This window comes from Tiliqua scincoides, chromosome 16 (genome assembly GCF_035046505.1).
Source record: "Tiliqua scincoides isolate rTilSci1 chromosome 16, rTilSci1.hap2, whole genome shotgun sequence".
Taxonomy (NCBI): domain Eukaryota; kingdom Metazoa; phylum Chordata; class Lepidosauria; order Squamata; family Scincidae; genus Tiliqua; species Tiliqua scincoides.
In genome coordinates this window covers 6,561,692-6,581,562 of record NC_089836.1, presented here as the reverse complement: position 1 = coordinate 6,581,562, position 19,871 = coordinate 6,561,692, and the positions used below count along the sequence as shown (strand labels likewise).

At 50.4% G+C, this 19,871-nt stretch overlaps 1 protein-coding gene across 8 annotated transcripts in view; it reads left to right on the top strand.

Moving 5' to 3' along the window:
- The first annotated feature begins 196 nt into the window (after nt 1–196).
- FKBP15 (FKBP prolyl isomerase family member 15) overlaps nt 197–19,871 on the top strand; it is a 41,274-nt gene continuing 21,599 nt past the window's right edge. For 4 of the 8 annotated variants that reach the window (XM_066610922.1, XM_066610923.1, XM_066610921.1 and 1 more), the window contains exons 1-27: nt 197–340; nt 3,486–3,595; nt 4,123–4,219; nt 4,482–4,551; nt 5,100–5,174; nt 5,728–5,826; nt 6,085–6,234; nt 6,460–6,528; nt 6,836–6,979; nt 7,102–7,244; nt 7,462–7,510; nt 8,026–8,145; nt 8,889–8,982; nt 9,817–9,920; nt 10,411–10,504; nt 10,591–10,700; nt 11,527–11,634; nt 11,736–11,830; nt 12,058–12,160; nt 13,646–13,817; nt 15,412–15,548; nt 16,293–16,448; nt 16,730–16,882; nt 17,595–17,687; nt 18,115–18,225; nt 18,345–18,452; nt 18,900–19,513. In XM_066610922.1, the coding sequence (XP_066467019.1) occupies nt 285–340; nt 3,486–3,595; nt 4,123–4,219; nt 4,482–4,551; nt 5,100–5,174; nt 5,728–5,826; nt 6,085–6,234; nt 6,460–6,528; nt 6,836–6,979; nt 7,102–7,244; nt 7,462–7,510; nt 8,026–8,145; nt 8,889–8,982; nt 9,817–9,920; nt 10,411–10,504; nt 10,591–10,700; nt 11,527–11,634; nt 11,736–11,830; nt 12,058–12,160; nt 13,646–13,817; nt 15,412–15,548; nt 16,293–16,448; nt 16,730–16,882; nt 17,595–17,687; nt 18,115–18,225; nt 18,345–18,452; nt 18,900–19,513 (3,434 nt within the window). In that variant the 5' untranslated portion in view covers nt 197–284. The remainder of the gene's footprint in view (nt 341–3,485; nt 3,596–4,122; nt 4,220–4,481; nt 4,552–5,099; nt 5,175–5,727; nt 5,827–6,084; nt 6,235–6,459; nt 6,529–6,835; nt 6,980–7,101; nt 7,245–7,461; nt 7,511–8,025; nt 8,146–8,888; nt 8,983–9,816; nt 9,921–10,410; nt 10,505–10,590; nt 10,701–11,526; nt 11,635–11,735; nt 11,831–12,057; nt 12,161–13,645; nt 13,818–15,411; nt 15,549–16,292; nt 16,449–16,729; nt 16,883–17,594; nt 17,688–18,114; nt 18,226–18,344; nt 18,453–18,899; nt 19,514–19,871) is intronic. The other 4 variants (XM_066610928.1, XM_066610927.1, XM_066610926.1 and 1 more) reach the window with 4 other exon arrangements.

Genomic DNA, 19,871 nt, shown 5'->3' with positions numbered 1-19,871 from the left:
GGAGCCGTCCGTCGCCTCTTTCCCTGCAGGCTCCACCTCTTTCTCCAGAGTGCCCGCCGGCTGCCAGACTCCGCCCTCCATAGAACACTTGAGCCTCCCGGTGACCCGTAGCCCGCTTTTAATCACGTGCTGTCGACCGGCTCGCGCTATGTAAAGCACCGGCAGGACGGCGTGTGCAGCTTTTGCGACGCTGTCGTGGGTGCGCCGCTCTTTACGGCGGCAGCCGTGCTTCACGGCGGCGCCTCCCGGTCCTCTGTTCCGAGGAGGCGGCCGAGGCGAGCAGGATGTTCGGGGGCGTCGGCGAGGAGGACGACGCGGACTTCCTCTCCCCGACCGGCGGGTGAGGGGGGCGGCGCGGGGGGAGAGGCAGGAGCCAAAGGTCAAGCGGAGGGACCGGAAGTGGGGAGGAGGGGCACTTCCGGTCTGCTGCCCCCTGTCACTGAGGGGGGCTGGGCTGGGCTTGTGTGGCCTCCCTGCAGATTCAGCCAGTGCCAAGCCCTCCAGCCCCTTTCAGCACTGACAGAGCTTGCCAAGAGCGCCTCTGAGCATGTGTGGAGTGCCTTTGAGCGTGTGCGGTGCCGAGACCGAGCATGTGTGGAGTGCCAAGAGTGCCTCTGAGCATGTGTGGTGTGCCTTCGAGCATGTGTGGTGCCAAGACTGAGCATGTGTGGAGTGCCTCTGAGTGTGTGTTGAGTGACTCCGAGCATGTGTGATGTGCTAATAGTGCCTCTGGCCATGTGCAGAGCGCTTTCCTACACCAGCACCACTACTTCATCCGTCATTGTCTTCTTCCTCTTCTTCAGCTGCCGGGGGGGGGGGGCAACTGAGACATCTCTACTCGGCACAGGGCAGGCAGCCGAGTGGGGTTGTGCCGTCAAAGTGTTTGGTGCTTTGTGGGGCAGCACCAAACTGTCCCCTCTTCCCTGCAGTGCTTTCATTGCAAACATGTTCATATATTTTATCAAATGCTCCTGCAGCTGTTCTCTCCTCCTGCCATTAGTCTGAATCAATGATAACACTTTGCCAAGGACGTTTGGACCTGTGGCTTTGGCGAGGGGAGTCCACTTGCCTCAGGATTGTATCCGTGCCTTGAACTCTGTGTTCTCCTGCCTGCGTGGTACATGCCAAGGAAGTCTTGTCTTGCACAGTGTGACAGCGACCGCTCTGCTACAGTTTCAAATCCACCAGGCTGTCTTACTGAGTATTTCCAGGCATTGCTGCCAAGGAGGGCTGTGTGGCTGATGGGAGTGACCTGTGATTGTGTCTCAGAGTCTTCTGGGTGTTAATGGAGTGGTGGTGGTTGATGTTGCCCTAAAGCTCTAAAGGTGCTTTTGGGAAGGCTGTGACTGTTTGGGCTCTGTTGCAAGGGTATCGATAAGCAGGAGGCAAGATTGTGCAAGGGAAGGAGAGTGGGCAAGGTGAGAGAGTGGAGGGAGTGTTAATCAGCTACCCCCCCCCAAAAAAAAACCACACACATGTTTTGATCAATGTGTGAGGCTTTAAAGTGCCCTGAGATGCTTGTGCTTGCACCTTTTCTGGAAGCGTTTGTAAAACATAAGAGTTGCAGCATCCTTTGCTGGACCAAGGCTCATCAGCCCTGGGGGCCCTGTGTTCTGTGCCCAGCTTGGTGAGCTCCTGATCACCAGCAGCCCTAAATGAAAAATAAGGAAGTTCCCCAAATGTCCTGTGTGGTGTTGTGAAAAGGGTACCTGTTGGCAGCTGACAGATTGGTTTGGTAGGGGAGGGGTGGAATCAGGAAGATGAAGGTTTGGAATCGAAGCGTGACATGGAATTGCCAGGGCTGGGGGAATTCCTTGAGTACACCACTGTGATCAGAGTCCAGTTATGGAGGCAGGATTTAGACTCCTGAGAATCTCAGTTTTGGGATTTTTCTTTTCTAGCCCTCAAGCCTGCAGAGATAAACTTGGAAGCATGTGGGCAATCCCTGTCTAAACCTCAGAATTTCAGGAGACGGCACTGCCCTCTTTGGTTGCCAGCGTTGAAAAGAAGTCATTCCTTAGGCACTGATATAGAACTTGGGCAGCGGAGCGTTTTGTAGTCCCGTAGAAAGGATGACGCTGTCAAGTTCTTGCTTGAAAAACGTCCAAAAGAAAATGGCTTAATGTGAAAGCAAAATTGGTGGCTTTCAACCTTTATTCCCCTGTAGTCTAGTTTGAAACAAGGGGAGGTTCCTGACTGGTGAAAGCAGATGAGCTGCTGGGAAGGCTGTGGCATCTTCTTATTTTGCAGCGTTGTCCTAAAAAATGTTGAAGCAACACTTTGATACAGGGTGAAGACCAATGGCTATTTTGGCCAGCTTTTCAGCAGGGACTGGGGCAAAAATCCTTTCCATTTCTGACACTAGAGAATACAAACCCTCTCAGGAAATGGGTCCCGTTAGCTGTTTTTAAAGCCTATTGGTTCTGTTACTTCCTCTTTTCCTCTTCTCCCAAGCAAAGCTGCAGTCACATGAGAAACATGTGATGTGGGGACTCACAAGCTTGAAAGGAAATCAAAATCCAGCGGTGTCACCACTAAATATTTTCCTGGCTTGGCTTTCCAGCTGCCAGGGTGGTGGTATGGGGCCGAAATCATAATTCCCCTGCCTCTACCTTGCTCTGGGAGCCTCTCAAATGTACACTGTGATATCTTTTTGGCAGAAATTCCAATAAGAGTCGCTTGGGACTCCTCTCCCCCCCCCCCACTGCAAGGTCACACAGCACTTCCAAAGAATCAGGGTTGTGCAAACACAGGGCTACCTTTGGAAATGCAAGTAGCTTTGCTTTCTTTAACTGCTGATACTTCAAAATGGGAAAGGGGGTGGGGGGAGGCGTGATTACCGTTGAGAAAGCGATAATGACGCCCAAATGGATAGGAGTGGTCAGAGAACCCGCTGGTGGACCAGGGGCTCTTGGGCGGCTATGTGGGGCCAATGGCGGTTTGAATATCACTGGCAGGCGGCCCATGGGTTTGTTCCAAAATACAAGCTCTTACTTGGCTGTCTTGGTCTTGGGGAGATCTTGGCTTGCAGCTAAAACTGCACTTCAGTCCTGGAATATTTTTGGTTGCAATCTAAGCGGAGTTTAAATTGGGGGTTCCTGTGTCTCAGATCTCTCTGTGTCTCCCTCATACCCTCTCCAAATTATTTTCTGCTCTTCTTGCAAGGACCCCAGAGAAGTGTACATGAAATTTTGCCCCCCCCCTTTTTCCTTCAAACAACCCTGTGAAGTAGTTTATGCTGAGTTTATGCTGAGAGGGTTGGGTGGGTGAGAGTCCAAATCCCCACCCCCTGAACACTTGTACCGCACCAGCAAATGCCGCAGCTGCAAGCCTTCACCAGTGTTCAGTGTGCCGAAACCCCTGCACTGCCAGTCACAATGACACATTGGCATCTCTGTATCTCGCAGACATCTTGTTTGTTTTTGATTTTAGAAAAGCACAGATATATAATATCAAGTGAGCACATGGATTTTCTCTTCCCATAGAGCCCGGCTGGCATCTCTCTTTGGACTGGATCAGACGGACGCGGGCACCGGAAATGAATTTTTCCAGTATACAGCACCCAAACAGCCTAAGAAGGGCCAACCGGCTACTGGTAAGTGACTGCCCAGGGCACACCTGGCACGCAGGTGGCTTCCCTTCAGAAGCACTCAAGAATCTGGTAGCACCTTAAAGACATAAATTTATTTTGATGCCTATAAATGTTGGACTCTGGTAGCAAATTGCATAATTAGTCGGGGCGGTATGTGAAGAAATCTCTCCTTTTGTTTGTCCTGAACCTCTTTCCAGTTAGATTGGACAACCCCTGGTTCCGGTATTGATTTTGTGTGTGTGCTCTTGAGAGGGAGAGAAGTTTCTCTCTTTCTCTACCATGCATGATTTTATAAGCCTCAATCATGTCCCTCGGCTGCCTTTTTTCTAAAGCAAAATGCTTCAAATGTTGTAGTCTTTCCTCATAAGGAAGGTGCTACAGCTTCCCTCTGTAGTCAGGTATAGCCTGGGAAGGGCTACACCACATGACCCTTTCAATGCTGTGCAGAGCCACTGATACTTGCAGGTAAATGCTAGATATGCAGTGACTTCACAGACGTGGAAACTTACCCTTGTTCTTGTGTGCTCCAGCAGCTGCAGGCCCACCACCCCAGAAGCCACCCACTCCCACCCCTGCGTCCGCTGTACCTTCTGTCTTCATCGCCACGGCCGTTCACGCATATCGGTTGTAAGTACTTATAGCGGGGGGGGGGGTCCCCGGTTGCAGTGGCTTTTTGCTGCTGGCGTTTGCATCTCCTTAGGGAAGCCCAACCCGGCCTGGCCTGTGGTGCTCTTGCTCGGGAAAGGGTGGGTTCCAAATTTGGTGGCTCTCTGGATATTTACACCAATGAAGGGCACTGATTTTGCTTTAAATGTGAATTTTGTGTGGATGGGGTGGTTTCGAGTGCTGTAGTGTGGGGCTCTAAGAGGCTCCGTTCCTTTCACTCCAGCACAAATGGGCAATACGTGAAGCAAGGCAAGTACGGAGCTGCCGTGGTGGGGAGCCACGTGACAAAAGAGGTAAGAAAAGTTGCAGCCTTGTTATGCCGGTCCTTTTTTTTTCTGATGCCTCAGTTTCCCAGCCGTGTCTTGTTCTTGGCTGAGCTTTGTGGATTGGGAGTGGGGTGGGGGATCTGGTGGGCTAGAGCTGGGGAAGAACCTGCCTGATGATGGCCAAACAGAAGTGTTGCTGCCTTCTTAGACCCACTCTGTGGTGTAAACTGACCACGAATACTGGCCAGTCCAGTGACCTATTGTTACTGACCTTCAGGTCAGTCTTTGCATTTTTCCACTGGACACTTCCTTGTTCTCCTCTGAGTATTCATTTTTGCAATTCTCCATCTGTATTCTGAAGTGGTATAGCCCTCCTAGAGGGACTGTAGCGTGTGATTCTCTGGAGTGCATACGTACATTGGCCTTTGGAGTACTATTTATTCTATTCACTAACATGAATGCACCTTGTGGGGTAAGACAGATGAAACCACCTCCTGAGTTAGGTTGCCATCTTCCTTCATTTTGTGTGTTTTCTCTTCTCCTCTCCCCTCACTTCCATTTGTTCTGGAATCCAGTACAGGATCCTCCTGTACATCAACCAGCAGCAGCAGATTGCCAGTGCCAGGATCCACTCAGGGTTCGTACTTACGGTAAGGCTTGGTGTTGAGCTAGAAAAATGACTGTACCTCCTTGAGGGAACAAGACGTTGCCATATTGCTGAAGCTAAGCAAATTTGGGGCTGGTCAGCACTTAGATAGGAGACTGCCTCGGATCCCTTTGCATGCCACTGTCAGTTCCTTGATGGGAGAAGGGCAGGCTGTCTATCAAATACAGGAAATTTTTTAATATACAGCTCAACATATGGAATTCCATAGCTCTTAATTTTGTACCCTGTGAAGAGTTCTTTCTATTGCTTTTAAGCTATAATAACCCTACCTGTAAAACAATGCTGTTCTGGGAGGGGGGGGGGTCCCATGGGTACAAGTGACCTCAGGCTGTTTGCCCCGCTGCCTCCCCTGGAGATGTTCTAGGGCTGGGCGTGCCTCCAGGTGGGGGCCCACCTTCAGGCATGCCTCTGGGCTCCACAGTGACTTGGATGAAGGCTGTATCTGTCACCCCCTTTATTCTTAAATAATAAAACTCAGTTTGAGCAGAAACCACCTGCTCTGAGGATTCTGCAGAGGTTCTTTTTCCCTCCCTCAGGTCCAGCCCAACAACTACAGCACATTCTACGATGATCAGAGGCAGAACTGGTCCATCTTGTTTGAGTCGGAGAAGGCAGCTGCCGACTTCAGCCAGCAGGTGCTCCAGACATGTGCTGCATTGGGAGTCTTAAACCAGTCTGTTGGGTAACTGTGTGTGTTGAGGCAAGCACGCCTGTTGAGTCACATGGGATATGCTACGCTCATCTGTTATCCTTGCTCTACTCCCCGTTCTCTAGATTGCAAGCTCTTTGGGGTGGGGACGTGGCCTATGTTGGCTTATCCTGTCAAGCACCACATAGGCTTGTGCCCTGGAGACTATATTTATATGCTGAGGGGTTTGGTTCTTCCTTTGCAGCTCTGCATTGCCAAATACAACAGCGGTCCTTCCTCGGACTCGGTGCTGTTCCAGGACCTGATCGTCGGAGAGGGCCAAGGCGTGGAAGTGGGAGACTCGCTGGAGGTGGCCTTTACGGGTTGGCTGTTCCAGAACTGTGGACTTGGACAGGTAAAACTCGAGAGAGAGTTGACAGCGATGCCACTGGAACTTCCAGTGGCATAGCCCTGCTGGAGTTCTCTCCGCAGAGACAATAACCTCCCCCAAACTCAACCTATTCACGGGGTCATAGGAAATGCCTGGATTTTTGACTCCAAACTTGCCCTCAACTTGTAAACGAGATCGACGTATACATGAGTGAAAGCAGCAACGTGGTGGTTGTTTTACCTTTCGCAGGTGTTTGACTCGAATGTGAACAAGGACAAGCTGCTGCGGCTGAAGCTGGGCTCAGGCAAAGTCATTAAGGTACGGTTGCGTGGGGGTCCCCGAGTGAATTTGCACCCACCTTAAAATCTAAATGGATGGGACAGTGGCAGTCTGTGTAGGAAGGCCAGGATAATAATGGATTCTGTGATCTCAGTCCAATAGTTGTGGATAAATGCATCTCGGGGGGGGGGGTGCAAATTCTGGCTGGCCCATTTTTGGCCACCGATTCTGCCAGGTCAAAATCTGTGGGAGCCGCAACCCTGCCCCTTCCCATCCACTCCACTTGCCGGCCCAGACTGCCCACAAACCTTGCCTTCTGTCTGCTTCTCCCTTTCTGGCACTCCAGGGCTGGGAAGAGGGAATGGTTGGCCTGAAGAAAGGAGGGAGGCGTTTCCTCCTCGTTCCACCAGCGCTGGCTTATGGGCCTCAAGGAGTGGCCAATCGCGTCCCTCCGGACTCAACCCTGGCCTTTGAAGTGGAGGTCAAGCGGGTGAGTAACTCGTAACCAGTAATGGCAGGGGTGGTTCGGATGCCTTAACTGTTCCTTTTGTTGCCACCTCTCCTTTGGCCCCTGCTTAAGGCAACACGGCACCCCTTTTTTGCTTCCTTTAGGTGAGACTTGCAAAGGACGCTGCTTCCAATGGACAGAGCCTGGGCCCCAGAGATTCCCCTGCCCCTTCCCCTGGACCAACCCTGGAAAACCTCACCACAGACCCTGCAGCGTTGCCTCCTTCTACGCTACCTCCAAAGCCAGGGTGAGACACCTGAATTGTGAGTTTTAAAAAGACAGCAAAGTAGGCACCAGCATGCAGCTTCACCCAATATTACCTACTGGGTCCTATTTTGTTTTTAATTCTCTGCCACTGTTAATGTAATGATGAATGTTTTCAGACTGTGTAATTTAAACTCTTTCCTACAATGCTGAGAGGTGTTAAAAGCCCTCCTTTTTTTTTTTCCTCCCCTGTGCTGTAGAGAGCCGGCTGTAAGGGCCAAATCCAACTCCATCAGTGAACAGCTCGCGGTGAGTCTCCAGTTGGGTCAAACCTGTTCATTTCTCTTAGTGACGTGTTGATTCCAGGGTGAGGACTGAAACAGGAGCCTCTCCCCCCCCCCCCCCCACGGCTGATCTTCCTGGTTGGGCATTCCTTATCTTACCAGAAGTGCTTGGGACCAGCAGTGTTTGGCATATTGGTTTTTCCATATTTCTGAATACTTGCATATAATGAGAGATCTTGGGGATGTGGCCTCAAGTCTAAACAAAACTCATTTGTTTCATTTACCCCTTATACATACATTCATCCTGAAGGTAATTTTATACAATATTTTTAAATTTGGTCAATGAAACACAGTTTGTGATTTTATTTCTTTAGGCAAGAAAGTAAAAAAAAAAAAAAAAGTCATATTGGTGTTCAAAAAACTTCTGTATTTATTTAATATTCCATATTTTGAAATTCTGGATAAGGGGTGTCTAAAAGCCAATGCTGTAGGAAGTGGGCCGGTTCTAACTCAGTCTCTCTTCCTCTCCTGTGTCTACAGAATCCTGACGTAGCCAAGGCGAAGCTGATTTCCCGAATGGCCAAGATGGGGCAGCCCATGTTGCCTTTCCTTTCAGGCGCAGCTCCAGCCCAGCTTGACTCGAGCGACTCGGAGATAGAGGTATGTTTATTTCATAGTTTGAGATTCAGGAGGGGGCGTGCAGATCATTGTTAAGACCCAAGAGTTGCTGTTGCAGTTTTTGGAGCCTGTTGTGGTGCTGAACCGTTGCTGTAACAGCCTGGCGGGATGTCCTCTTCTGACAGGGATTCAGGACAGGATGGCTGTATCACCCTTCATAGTGATGCGCTCTCCATTCTGACAAATGGCAGTATTGAGCTGAACAGAGCTGAATTGGGAATTACACTGGAATTTCTAGAACTAGCTTTTCCCAGAGTGACAAAGGTGGATCCTTATCCATTGGTCATGAAACTTGGTAGACTGCAAGCTGGAGATTTGTGCAGTGTCTCTTGCCGCTTCTGGACGTCACCGGAGATAAGGCAGCCGCAGCTCCGTCCTTCTGTTCAGACACCACCTCTCTGTTGCCCCTCTAGAGCAAAGCAAAGGAAGGGGAGATGGGAGAAGCTGCAGCCACTTTGCTTCCTGCTCCACAAAGCTTAAAGGAATGTCATTCTGGGCAACCATGGATCCAAACTTTGTCCATGGCCATTTGTGTCGTTTATCTCTTAAATTGCCTCTCTCACCTTCTTTATGTACCCGCCTACTCCCTCGAATCTTTGCTGTCTTTTTGTTGCTCAAAGTTAATTCCCTCCACTCTTGATCCTACCATCTTAGTGGCTGAGACCAGACTTATTCCTATTGTGAATATGGAACACTCTTTATAAAAATGCGTGTGTTGTTTGCAGGACCCAAACACCTTGCGAGGAGTCGCTCAGCCAGCAGCTTCCACCCCTCTGAAGCCATCCCCTCAAACAAGCCTGCCTCAGATGACGGCACAAGGTATAGTTGTGTGTGTGTGTGTGTGTTTTCAGAGTAGGGTGCGGCATGTTACACAAAGCAACCAGCCAAGATGGTGGTCTTAAAGGAAGCCGGTAGTTTAAAAAAAAAAAGGATACTCCCTAGAGCTTGGGGACTTGGTGGGCATATGGGATCTTCTTCCCTCTGAATGGAGCCAGTCTTAAGCATGTGCGTGAGAAATGCCTGCAACTGGGCCAAGAAAAACACGCACATCAGGATGGGGAAGTGGTTTGGGAGTTGGTCTTAGACCTGGAGGATCCAGGTTCAAACCCCCATTCAGCCCATGTGAAGCTTCCAGGATGATGTTGGGCCAGTCACTCTCTCTCAGGCTTATCTACCTCACAGGGTTGTTGTGCAGACAAAAAGAGGAAAGAAACCATGTACACGACCCTGAGCTCCTTGGACGAAGGGGTGTGTGTGTTAAATAAATGAACTGACCTTGGGAAATAGAGGTCATTGGTTTATCAGCTTCAGGGGAGCAGGACAGAGGCTCCTTGCCCAAACCTCCCCCAAGCTGCAGTATTATCTGGAGGTGCAGTTAACTCATCTGAAGCAACTATACTTGGGAGGTCCTCTTTGCTGGGTGTTCTTCATGGGCTGTGTGACTTTTCTTAGACAAGAAATGGTGAATGAGGTGCTGTTGTTGCAATGGGGGCAAATGGTGGGCATTGCATAGGTAGGAAAAAATGCTCCCAATAAATGGAGAGTGGTGGGGTGGAAAGTATGTTCTGTATGCTCTTAGCCAGTCTCTGTAAAAGTCAGCTGCATTGATGCTTTCTTCATTGATGCTTTCTGCATTGATTGCTTTCTTCTTAGTGCCTCAGCCCACTATCTCCGGGCTTCAGGTGGCCTCGGCGGCTGTTATACCTGCATCCGCCCAGCCCCATCCAGCTCTTCCAGGGACAGCCCAGAGCTTTCAGGTATAGAGTTGACGAGTGTCGAGGCTGGATTTGGGGGTGAGGTTGGTGGTGAGGAGGGGGTCTGAATGGAAGAGAAATGTCCACAGTCTTCTGCTCTGTGGGCCATGCCACTTTGCCCAGGTGTTCGGTCTCTGTAGCCTCCTATTGCGTTGCCTGTGTGTTTGTGCAGTGGCAAGAGAGTTAGGCTTGAGCCTAGAAAGAAACTGAAGACTAGCTGCATGGGTAGTCTTCATTCTGGTTCTGAGTTGTATGGGAATAACTTTTTTTAACAAAGCCGGTTCTTCAGCTGAGCCATAGCGTTGTCTAGATTTGTTTTGCCTGTTCTCAAGTTCTGTCGTTCATGGGGGGTTTGCCCCAATTTCCTCCCTGCATCAATTTCTATATTCAGATGGGAGCATTAAAATTCAGGATTTTGCTCTTTCAAGGGCAGAACTGCCACCTGACTTTCTTCTCTTGTTTCCTACCCTCCCCTTCCTCCTGGTTTTCTTAGCCATACACAGGGATGCCCTACACTTACCCACAAGCCACTGGTGCCGCTTCCCAGCTCCAGCCTGTCGGGCCGCTGTATCCAGCTCCTTTTCAAGGTGTGTTTAAAAATGTGCCCACCCAAGAAATAAAAAAAGAAATCCTTCTCTTCTGTTGTTTTAAACCTCTCTCCGTCTCACTGAAGCAGCCGGTGATATCGGCTCATTCTTGATGACGGAAGCACGGCAGCAGAACACGGAAGTCCGCCTGGCTGTTGGGAAAGTGGCAGACAAAATGGATCGGCTGATGGTCAAGGTAATGGGATTCTGCCTTGCTGATTGCTGTGTATTTAGTAGCCCTCAATATCCACGGATATCAGTGGCTAGAGGGCCCTGAAGGCCTCCAGATGTGCCTTCTGGTCACGTCCACGAGGTGGCGACTCAAGGTTCACACTGCTGCCAGGGAAGAGAAGGGTTTTGTTTTTTTTAACTTACCTCCAGCCAGCGCTTGAGTTCTGGGAGCTCTCCATAGAGCTCTCCTATTCCTGGCAGCAGCAAGATCTGGAGGTTCACATTGCTCCCTTCCTCCTGCTCCTTAAAAGGGCAGGGATAAGTCCTTCCCTGGCTGGTGGGTTGTGACCTACCAGTTTGGAAACCACTGCTCTTATTGGGACCTACCTAACTTTACAAGACTTTAAAAAAAAAAATTAGGTGATCTAGAAAGGAATAGTATTTTAATTTATTTACAAGTAATATTTTATTTGCAATAAAAACCTCAATCCGTTTCTCATGATGAGACAGATCTAATGAATAGCCTCAAGGTGCTTAGTTATGTGACCTGCTCCCACTACCTGTTGTTGGGGGGGGGGGAGAAAATACCAGAAGACAGACACTGAAACATTTATCTCCCTGTATTAACACAAGCTTCCAGTTAGCTGCTGTCTGGTTTTTGAATAGCCCCAGGGCTTGAGGCAATAAGTTATCTAATCTTCCTATCGCCCTTGTTTTTATTGGAGGCTCTGCGGGACCCACCTGAAATCGGGGCCTGACCCACAGTTTGAGAAACACTGGACTTGGGCCTGAGGTAGTCTGGACTCCGCTCCTCTTATGTGCTGACACTCAGCAATGCTACTCCCTTGCAGGTCGAGGAGCTACAGAAACAAAATTCTGGGCACCACCTGTTGCCAGGCATCTCCTCTGTCACTATGGAGACGGCCATGATCATGAGTAACATCCAGCGCATCATCCAGGTAAGGAACATGGGAGGCTGCCTAACCCCTCCTTCCCCCCCCCAGGCGGACCTTTAGTCCACCCAGCTCACGATGGCTGGCACATCTCGTTCGTGCTGCAGGAGAACGAGAGATTGAAACAGGAAGTCTTTGAGAAGAGCAGCCGCGTTGAGGAGCAGAATGAGAAGATCAGTGAGCTGATCGATCGCAACCAGAGGTAAGGAGCTGGGAGTCTCGCCTTGTAGGGGAATTGGCTTGCTTTTGCAGCTGGTTCAGACCTGCCTGTTGCCCATTCTCTGTGAAACACAGATCTACTGGGCTTGGTCTCTAGTTGAGCTGCTGCGGGGTGATGATGTTGCTTCTCAGTCCAGCTCTCATCCCTTGGACTCGATCTGCTGGCAGGGCCCCAGAAGCTATGCACCTGCCCCTTGCTTTCCTCCCTAGGTACGTGGAGCAGAGCAACCTCCTGATGGAGCAGAGAAACACGTCTCTCCAGATGAAGACGGAGCACACCCAAGCGAGGGTCTTGCATGCCGAACAGGAGAAGGTGAGCCGTCCGATAGGGCTGCAGGCTGAGGTGTTGGGTCAGGGAATGAGCTTGCAGAGAAGGCAAAGGAGCTCTGAGATAATCGAAAGATGGGGATGAAAAGCCTCCTCTGCCATCATGCTTAGGGCCAGCGCTGCTTTTAACCTTGAGTCGCCACCCCCTTTTCACTCTGCACTGACCCGTGGGTAATGCAGCTCTGAATGGGTCCTCTTTGCCCATTAGCCTGCCTATGGAAAATGGGGGAACCACCCCTTGGCTGCCCTGATCCTAAGAACAGCGGGATGTTTCAAAGAATAGTAAACGGTTTGTGTATTTAAATCTGCAAGAAGCAGCCTCAAACTGCATCTCCCCCTTGAAGTTTGGTTCCTGAGCAGTTCATCTAATCAGGAGAAGAATTCACCTCCTTTTCTCTCTTTCTGGTTGGTTCTTCCACTCAGAATTCCCTGAGTTCCCCTCTAAACCATTTGGAATGTCATCTCTTCTCTCTTGCATTTGCTTTTTCCTTTCCTGGTAACTTTCCTTTCTTGACTGTCTTTTTACTTTCTCACACATGCTGCCTCTGGATCAGGGCTGGGACCAGGTGAGGCCCTTGTCCTCCAGTGTCCAGAAACCCCGGGAGCTATGATGGGAGGGGGGCAGGGGTGGGCACAGACTTGGAATGAAATATGTCACCTCTGGGCCCCAGATCTGCCCGAGAATTTGGGTCTTGGGTCTGCCCAAGTAGGCCTCCAGGACCAGAATGGAGCTTGCCCATCTGTCCATGTAACAACTCAAACATCTTTTGTTTTTCAGCAGCCCAAATTAGAAAGGGAGGGGAAAATAAACCTTGTAGGTAAACAATTGTTGCTGTTGTTTAGTGATTCGGAGTTGGATTCCCTACAAGTCACCCAGAGACCTCTCTTCTGCCCACCTCACTTTTGAACTGTATTCTCTCTCTCTCTCTCTCTCTGTGATAACGTAGGATTCTGTCTCACCAAGAAGGCCAGAATACAGATGTGCCCCCATATCTGCAGGGGATCCATTCCATAGGCACTCTGTGGATATGTGGGATGCTATAAAACATGCGCCTCTTAACATCATTAAGAAGTTTACTGGGCAAAATTTGCTTGTTTGAACAGGTTGCTATAAACATTTTAGCTCATAGCCTGAATGCTGGGTGAAGCTAATTCTATTGGCAGTGGTGCTATAGGCGTAAATGATTATAATGACCTGTTTAAACAAGCAAACTGTGCTTCAGCAAGCTTGTCAACAATGTTGAGGGGTGTGTGTGTGGGGGTCCCCGATCCACAGATAACCAAATCCATGGATATGGGGGCCCATCTGTACAAAACAGTTTGGCTGTTGTCCACGGGACAGGCACTCAGTAAGCTTCCTGGGAGCTCAGTTCCATCTGTGTGGCACCCTCTTCAAGAATGCTGGAGATGTCTCACAAGGGTTCTCTGTCCACACCCCATCCCACCCCTTCTTGTGTCTCTCACATTTCAGGTCAAAGTTGCTGAGGAACTGGCAGCTGCTACAGCGCAGATCTCCCAGCTTCAGCTGGAGCTGACCGTTCACCAGAAGAAGGAGATGGACCTGCGGTCTCAGCTGAACGCGGCCCTGAAGGAGGCCGAAAGGCACGGTGCACAACTCAACCAGCTGCAAACACAGCTGGCAGGTAAGGGAAGCCAAGGTGGGGAGGACTATAGCGTTTGGGGCTCTTCAGTCTAGAAAAAAGGCGCAGAGGGGAGATGTCGTGAATATGTACAGTTTAGGCCTAGTAGCATGTAGAGCCTGAACCAAACTAAACCAGTGACAGAGAAGTGGCTTGCAGTTCCTAGCTGCAAGGGTGTGAGTAACAACAGCCAACAAAATTAACAACTCAATGGAAGGTAAGAATGTAGCACCTATGCAGACAGGAAGGGGCCCATCAAGGATGGAATGCAGCTGTGGATCTCCAGTGGGGAGGGGAAGAAATAAGATGGCTAGCATCCAGCCCCACTTCTGGAAGATTCTGTCCCCAAGAGTTCTGATTGGATAGTTTAAATAAGTACAGGGTCACCTCCCTCCTGTTAGTCTGAGAAGTATAAGAACAAAGCCCAAGGGGTGTGTGTCTTCCTTCCTGGAGAAGGTTGTGGGTCTAACATCCTACAGGTTGAGAGCCTGGTCCACCAGGGGCATGTGGGATCTGGAAGATCTACAAAGGAAAGGTGACCCAGGTGAGAGTTAGGGAATAACAGAGATAGCCAGTTAGCTCTGTTATTTTAATGCTGATATGTTTCCTAGATGTTTTATGCCTCTAGCATTTGCTGCCTTTTGTAACTTTATGCAACCCTATGTACTTAATAAAGTAAAAATCCTTTTACTAAGTTGTTTCCTTGGTCTGTTGGGGACAAAGGTTCAGAATCCTGCCTAGCCGTTCAGCAAGCTACCAAATACTCATTGAGGACTAGTAACTTGCGGACTGAGGCTTTAATTAAAGAAAGTGGTCAGTGCCTGCAAGGGATAGGATTAAGCCTAGAGGGTCTCTCAGTGTCCCTGGACTGAGACACTGGCATGTACAGGGTGGTGGCAGCACTACTGAACAGGGGTCCTTGAGGGCTCTAGGGTTCGAGAACCAAGAACTCTGAGCACGCCAAAACCCTGGAGTTTACGACAGGAGACATGATTGAGACATACAAAATTATGCAGGAGATGGATAGAGTGGTTAGAGGGATGTTCTTTTCTCTCTCACACCACATCAGAACCAGGGGACAGCCGCTGAAATTGAGTGGCGGGAGAGTCAGAACAGATGGAAGCAAATATTTCTTTACCCAGCGTGCAGTTAGTCTGTGGAACTCATTGCCACAGGATGCCTGATGGTTTCTGGCCAAGATGCCTTTGAAAAAGGGATTGGACAGATTTCTGGAGGAAAAATCAATCGCAGGTTACAAGCCATGATGGGTATGTGCAGTCTCCTGGTTTTAGAAGTCGGCTGTCTGAATGCCAGATGCAAGGGAGGGCACCAGGATGCAGGTCTCTTGTTGTTTTATTTTGTGGGCCACTGTGAGATACAGGAAGCTGGACTAGATGGGCCTTTGGCTTTTTCCAGCAGGGCTCTTATGTTCTTACAGGGCTAAGCTTAAGGGAAGAGTACTTCCGGAACATGTGCCGAGTGCACATTTTCTTCAGGGGGGCGTGACTTCTGTCCTAAGTGCAGGTGGAAGTTTAATGTCTTAAGTTCATCCCAGGTGTGTTTGATGCCAACTCTGTGCCACCTCTGTGATCTGCAGAGCTTCAAGAGTCGTCGGAGGACACCCGGAACAAATTCCAAGCAGAGAAGCAGAGCCGCAGGCAGCTGGATGGGAAGGTGGCAGCCCTGGAGGAAGAGCTGGCTGACCTCCGAGTGGAGAAGGAGAACCTGGAGAGGGTAAGGGAAGTGCAAAACTGCCAGAGTACAGAACTTAAATATATTCTGAGCTTGGCTCTGGCTCTCCAAGGGGTCTTTTTCCAGTGCTACTGTAGATGCTTCCAGGGATTGAACCTGGGGCTTTTTTGCCTGCAATCGGGTGGGCTCCACCTTTACAGCCCCTGTTTGATTCCCTTCAAGTAGAAAAGTTGCATGTTTAGGAAAGGCCTGGACTAGAGTCTTTCTCCTTGACTTGCCAGTCTCCTGTTTTGTAGGGTTGTTCACCCCCCTTCTGTATTCTGAAGCAGCAGAGTCCAGTCTGCTGTCTTGTTCCATTACACGCTTGTTTGTCAATTGTCACTCCCTAGGGAGCAACCATCCTAGGGAGGCTTGCTGGGTGTGAAACTGGGGTGCCCTTCTAGCACCACCCAAAGCCCTTCTGGTTTGTCCAGCATTTTAATCTGCTGCTTTTGGAAGGCGGCGGAGTTTGCTAACTTGGAAGCACCTGAGTTTAAGGACCTGCTTTTTGAATCTATGTTAAAACACCCTGTATTCTGATGGCCCTTTAAATATTTTCTTGTTCTTTTTCTGTGAATTATTTATGATTGCGACTTTATAGTGTCAGTGATTTAAAATTAAAGGCTGGCTCCTTTTGAAATGTAATGCCAAGTAGTGACACTTTTAATTCCATCCTAAAATAAGCAGAACAGTGATTTGCAAACCGACCTTGCTGCAATCTGTCTCCCCCACCCCTTGTTGATCCAGAATCTCTCAGAGAGAAAGAAGAAATCCCTCCTGGAGAGGGAGCAGGCCGAGGAAGAGATGGAGGAGATCCGGAAGTCATACCAGGAAGAACTGGACAAGCTCCGGCAGCTTCTGAAGAAGGCCCGGACATCAACTGACCAGGCAGCTTCGGAGCAGGTAAGAGGGAAAAGGGGTGTTTATTTCTCCTGCTGTTTTCCAAGCCAGGTGGGAAGAGGATGGTCTTCCTTTCTGTCCATCAAAGCCTGGCCCCTTCCCTTTTGTAATTCTGGGATGGAAGGCCACCCCGGAGCTTAAATCTGCTTGAGACATGCCTTAGCCAAAGCAGGACTCAAAGCTGCCAGAGCTCTTGATGGTGGCTGGAGGGGCTGGACGGAAGCTGGTGGTTGTGTTGGGGGCTAACGAGTGTCTCCTTTGCGGGGGGGGGGGGGGCATGGCAGCTGTCCCTCATGCAAGCAGAGCTGGAGTCTCAGTGGGAGGCCAAATGCGACCGCCTGCTGAACGCCGCCAAGGAGCAACATGTTCGCCAGTACCAGGAGGTGTGTGAGCAGAGAGATGCCCAGCGGCAGAGAGTCTCCCAGCTGGAAGAAAAAGTAGGTGGCCTGTTCTCCCCCTCCCCTTGTGTCCTTCTAAAAATGAATGAACTGCAGCTGCTGCCCCTCTTAAGAAGCCTGTAGGATAGAGCTTCTCTAGATTTGGGAGGGAAAAACACCCTCTCTTGATATATCTATATGTATAGGTACCTTCTTCAAAGAGACGCTCTGTCCCAGAAGAGGCACTCAGTCCTGTGCAAGGTGCAATGCGCCTTCTGAGAGGGCACTAACACTGTAGCAGCACATGTATGGTGGAGAAGCACTCCCTCTTGTGGAGGAGAGAAGGCAGAGTGCCTCCTCTAAGCTGACGGTTTCTGCCCTCTTGCAGTTCTTGAAAAACAATTTTAAAGCGCATTAAAAAGACCTTCGGTTCAAATTATCAGCGACTATTTTTTTTCAGTCTGGTTAATCAACTTGGAAGGGTTGCAGCCCTGAAAATACCTTTGCCCAGAGGTGTTTGGGGGTGTAAGTTGCAGCTTCTGGCTTCCAGGTGTGCGTGAGCAAGAACCCGATCCATTCTCGGTTGCTGCTTGTCCATAGTTTGGAGGGGAGAACTCTTGCTTGTTCTCTTGATAGTGGACCTTGACTGCCAAGTGCAGAACCTGTGTTTTTTTGGGGGGCAGAGGCGGAGAAATGAGCTCTGGGCTGATTTTGCGGCCTGGCTCCTGAAATTGAGTCTGTTCTACCTTTTGGGCTCGGTTTTTCCTTCCAGTTGTCTCTGCTGAAAACCACAAGGAGCTCAGAGGACGAGAAGCTGTCGGTGCTGCAGGAACGCCTGGAACAGCTGGAGCCCGTGCAAGACAAGGCAAGCACAGCTTTGCCCTTCCCTCCCTACCCTGAGTACCCTTGCAGCTTTCTCAGCCCCACAGCTCAGTGTGGGAACAATACCAGCTGTCGTCTTCCTGCAGGTGAAAGGAGCTTTTGGGAGCTGCTGCCTGGTTTCTCCAAGCAGTCGGACAAACCCTTCCTCCTCTTAGTGCAGAATTGCCTCCTGGGTTTAGGAGTGGCGAAGAGGAACTGTGCCCCTAGCTTCTTCTTCTTGATCCCTGTCCAGAGGGTTATGTCCTGTTGAGCTTTGTCCCTGAGGCAGCTTAAGCTGAGAGAGCAACTGGCCCAGAACATCAACACCCAAGCAGGGATTTGAATCCAGGGCTCCCAAGCAAAAAGATCTCGCCTCTGACAACACTGTGACTGTTGTCCTTGCTGACCATCTCTCTCCTCCCTTCCCCAAGCAGTACCTAGCCCTGCAGTCCCAGGTCACTGTTCTCAAGGCCCATTATGAGGAGCAGATCCAGGAACTTGAGAAGGGCGTCAAGCAACCGCTGCCTGACTCGACAGAAGAGGTGCGTGTGTCCCCCTCACGCTGTATTCGTTCAGCATTGCTCTGAACCGAGCCAGTGCCTGCAGAATGGAAACAGAGCAGGTGCCTGCGTTCAGACTCCTTGGCATTGTTTCTCCCCAGGTAAAGAAGATCATGAATGGAGTGTTCCGCTCTCTGCGGGGCCAGTTTGAGCTGGAGGAGTCCTACACAGGCAGGGTGGTCCTGGGTGTCGTCATGAACACCATCAAGGTGACCGCGCTTTGAATGTTTGTGTCATGCTCCAAGGGTTTCCCACATATTGCCTGGGTGTGGCGTTGTCCTTGCAACAGACCTACAAGGCAAGCAGTAGTATCCCCATATTGCAACACTGAGGCTGGAAGGGGGAGTGGTGAACACTAAGGCTACTGAGTGAGTTTGTGACGGGTAAGAGTTGAACTAGGAAAGTCCCAACTCATTAGCTCAGGTTCAACAACGTATTCCTGTCATTAACTGAACCAGACCATCCTTTGCCGCCTCCTCAGCAGGCAGGAACAAAACAAGTGACTGGGGATGAGCAAATATTTTAATTAAATAGCCACACCTATAAGTTGAAATACCCTGGTAAAGGAAGTGGGGTGTGTGTGTGTTGCATTGCAAGCTACTCTGTGTGCTGCAAGTCCGTCACTCTCTGCCGTTTCCCCTTCTGGTCCTTGCTAGACAACAACTCTGCAGCTTCTGGAGAGGCAGGAGGCGAGCAGTGGCGAAGAGGGAGGGCCGGAGCCTGCAGAGGGGAAGCCAGCAAGCCCAGCAGCGGCTGTTGCCACAGAGCCTGGAAGCCGCTTTCGGTGTGAACCTCCAGCGACAGCAGCTGCTGTTCCCTCCCGTTGCCCGGAGGGGGAGTCGGCCGGTCCTCCTTCCCTCTCTTCAGCAGGGGGCCAGAGCAGCCAGGATTCTGCAGCACCAGAGTCACAAGCTACTGACGAAGAAGCGCCGCTGAACTTGGGGCAGACCCCACAGCCTCGCTCAGGCCTGGAAATCTCAGAGGAAGAAAGGGAGGCAGTCTGCTCCGAACAGGCGGGTGAAGGCAGCACGGCAGGCTCAGTGCCGGCTGTAGAGGACACTCCTGAGATTTCAAGGCCAGCAACTGATGAGATGGAGCATGAGGTAGAGGGGTCCACCATGGCCCTACGTGGAGAAGAAGGGCGCTGTTCAGATGCTCCAAGCCTGGATTCCAGCGTGTCGTCCCCTTCTCTGGCTGGCACGACCGACACGAAGGATTTGCTAGCAGTCAGGCCTGAACCAGTATCTGGCCCTCTGCAAGCGAGTGCCAGGTCAGTCCTAGGGGTGTTCTGCCTGTAGTGAATTTTGCATCCGTCCCAGTCACTGCCTCCACAGCTGTTGGAACATGTGGACACAAAACAGGGCAGAGGTGGGTTGGCTCCTAGAAATCTCACTCTCTCTTATTGTGGTCGTGTGTTAAGATGTGCCAAGTAAGACTGCAGTCTCTGGATCATTTGAAGGGCATAACTAATCTGTGTCACGATGCGCACTTTGGAAAGCCCTGACCTAAGGAAGCTTTTCTGGAGCAGACCTAGCTCCTCTGCACCTAGCCCTCTTGTAAACAGCCCCCAGAACATACAGAGTTGCGTTCTGAGCCTGGCCTTTGGCCCTTCTAGGTCAGCATTGCCT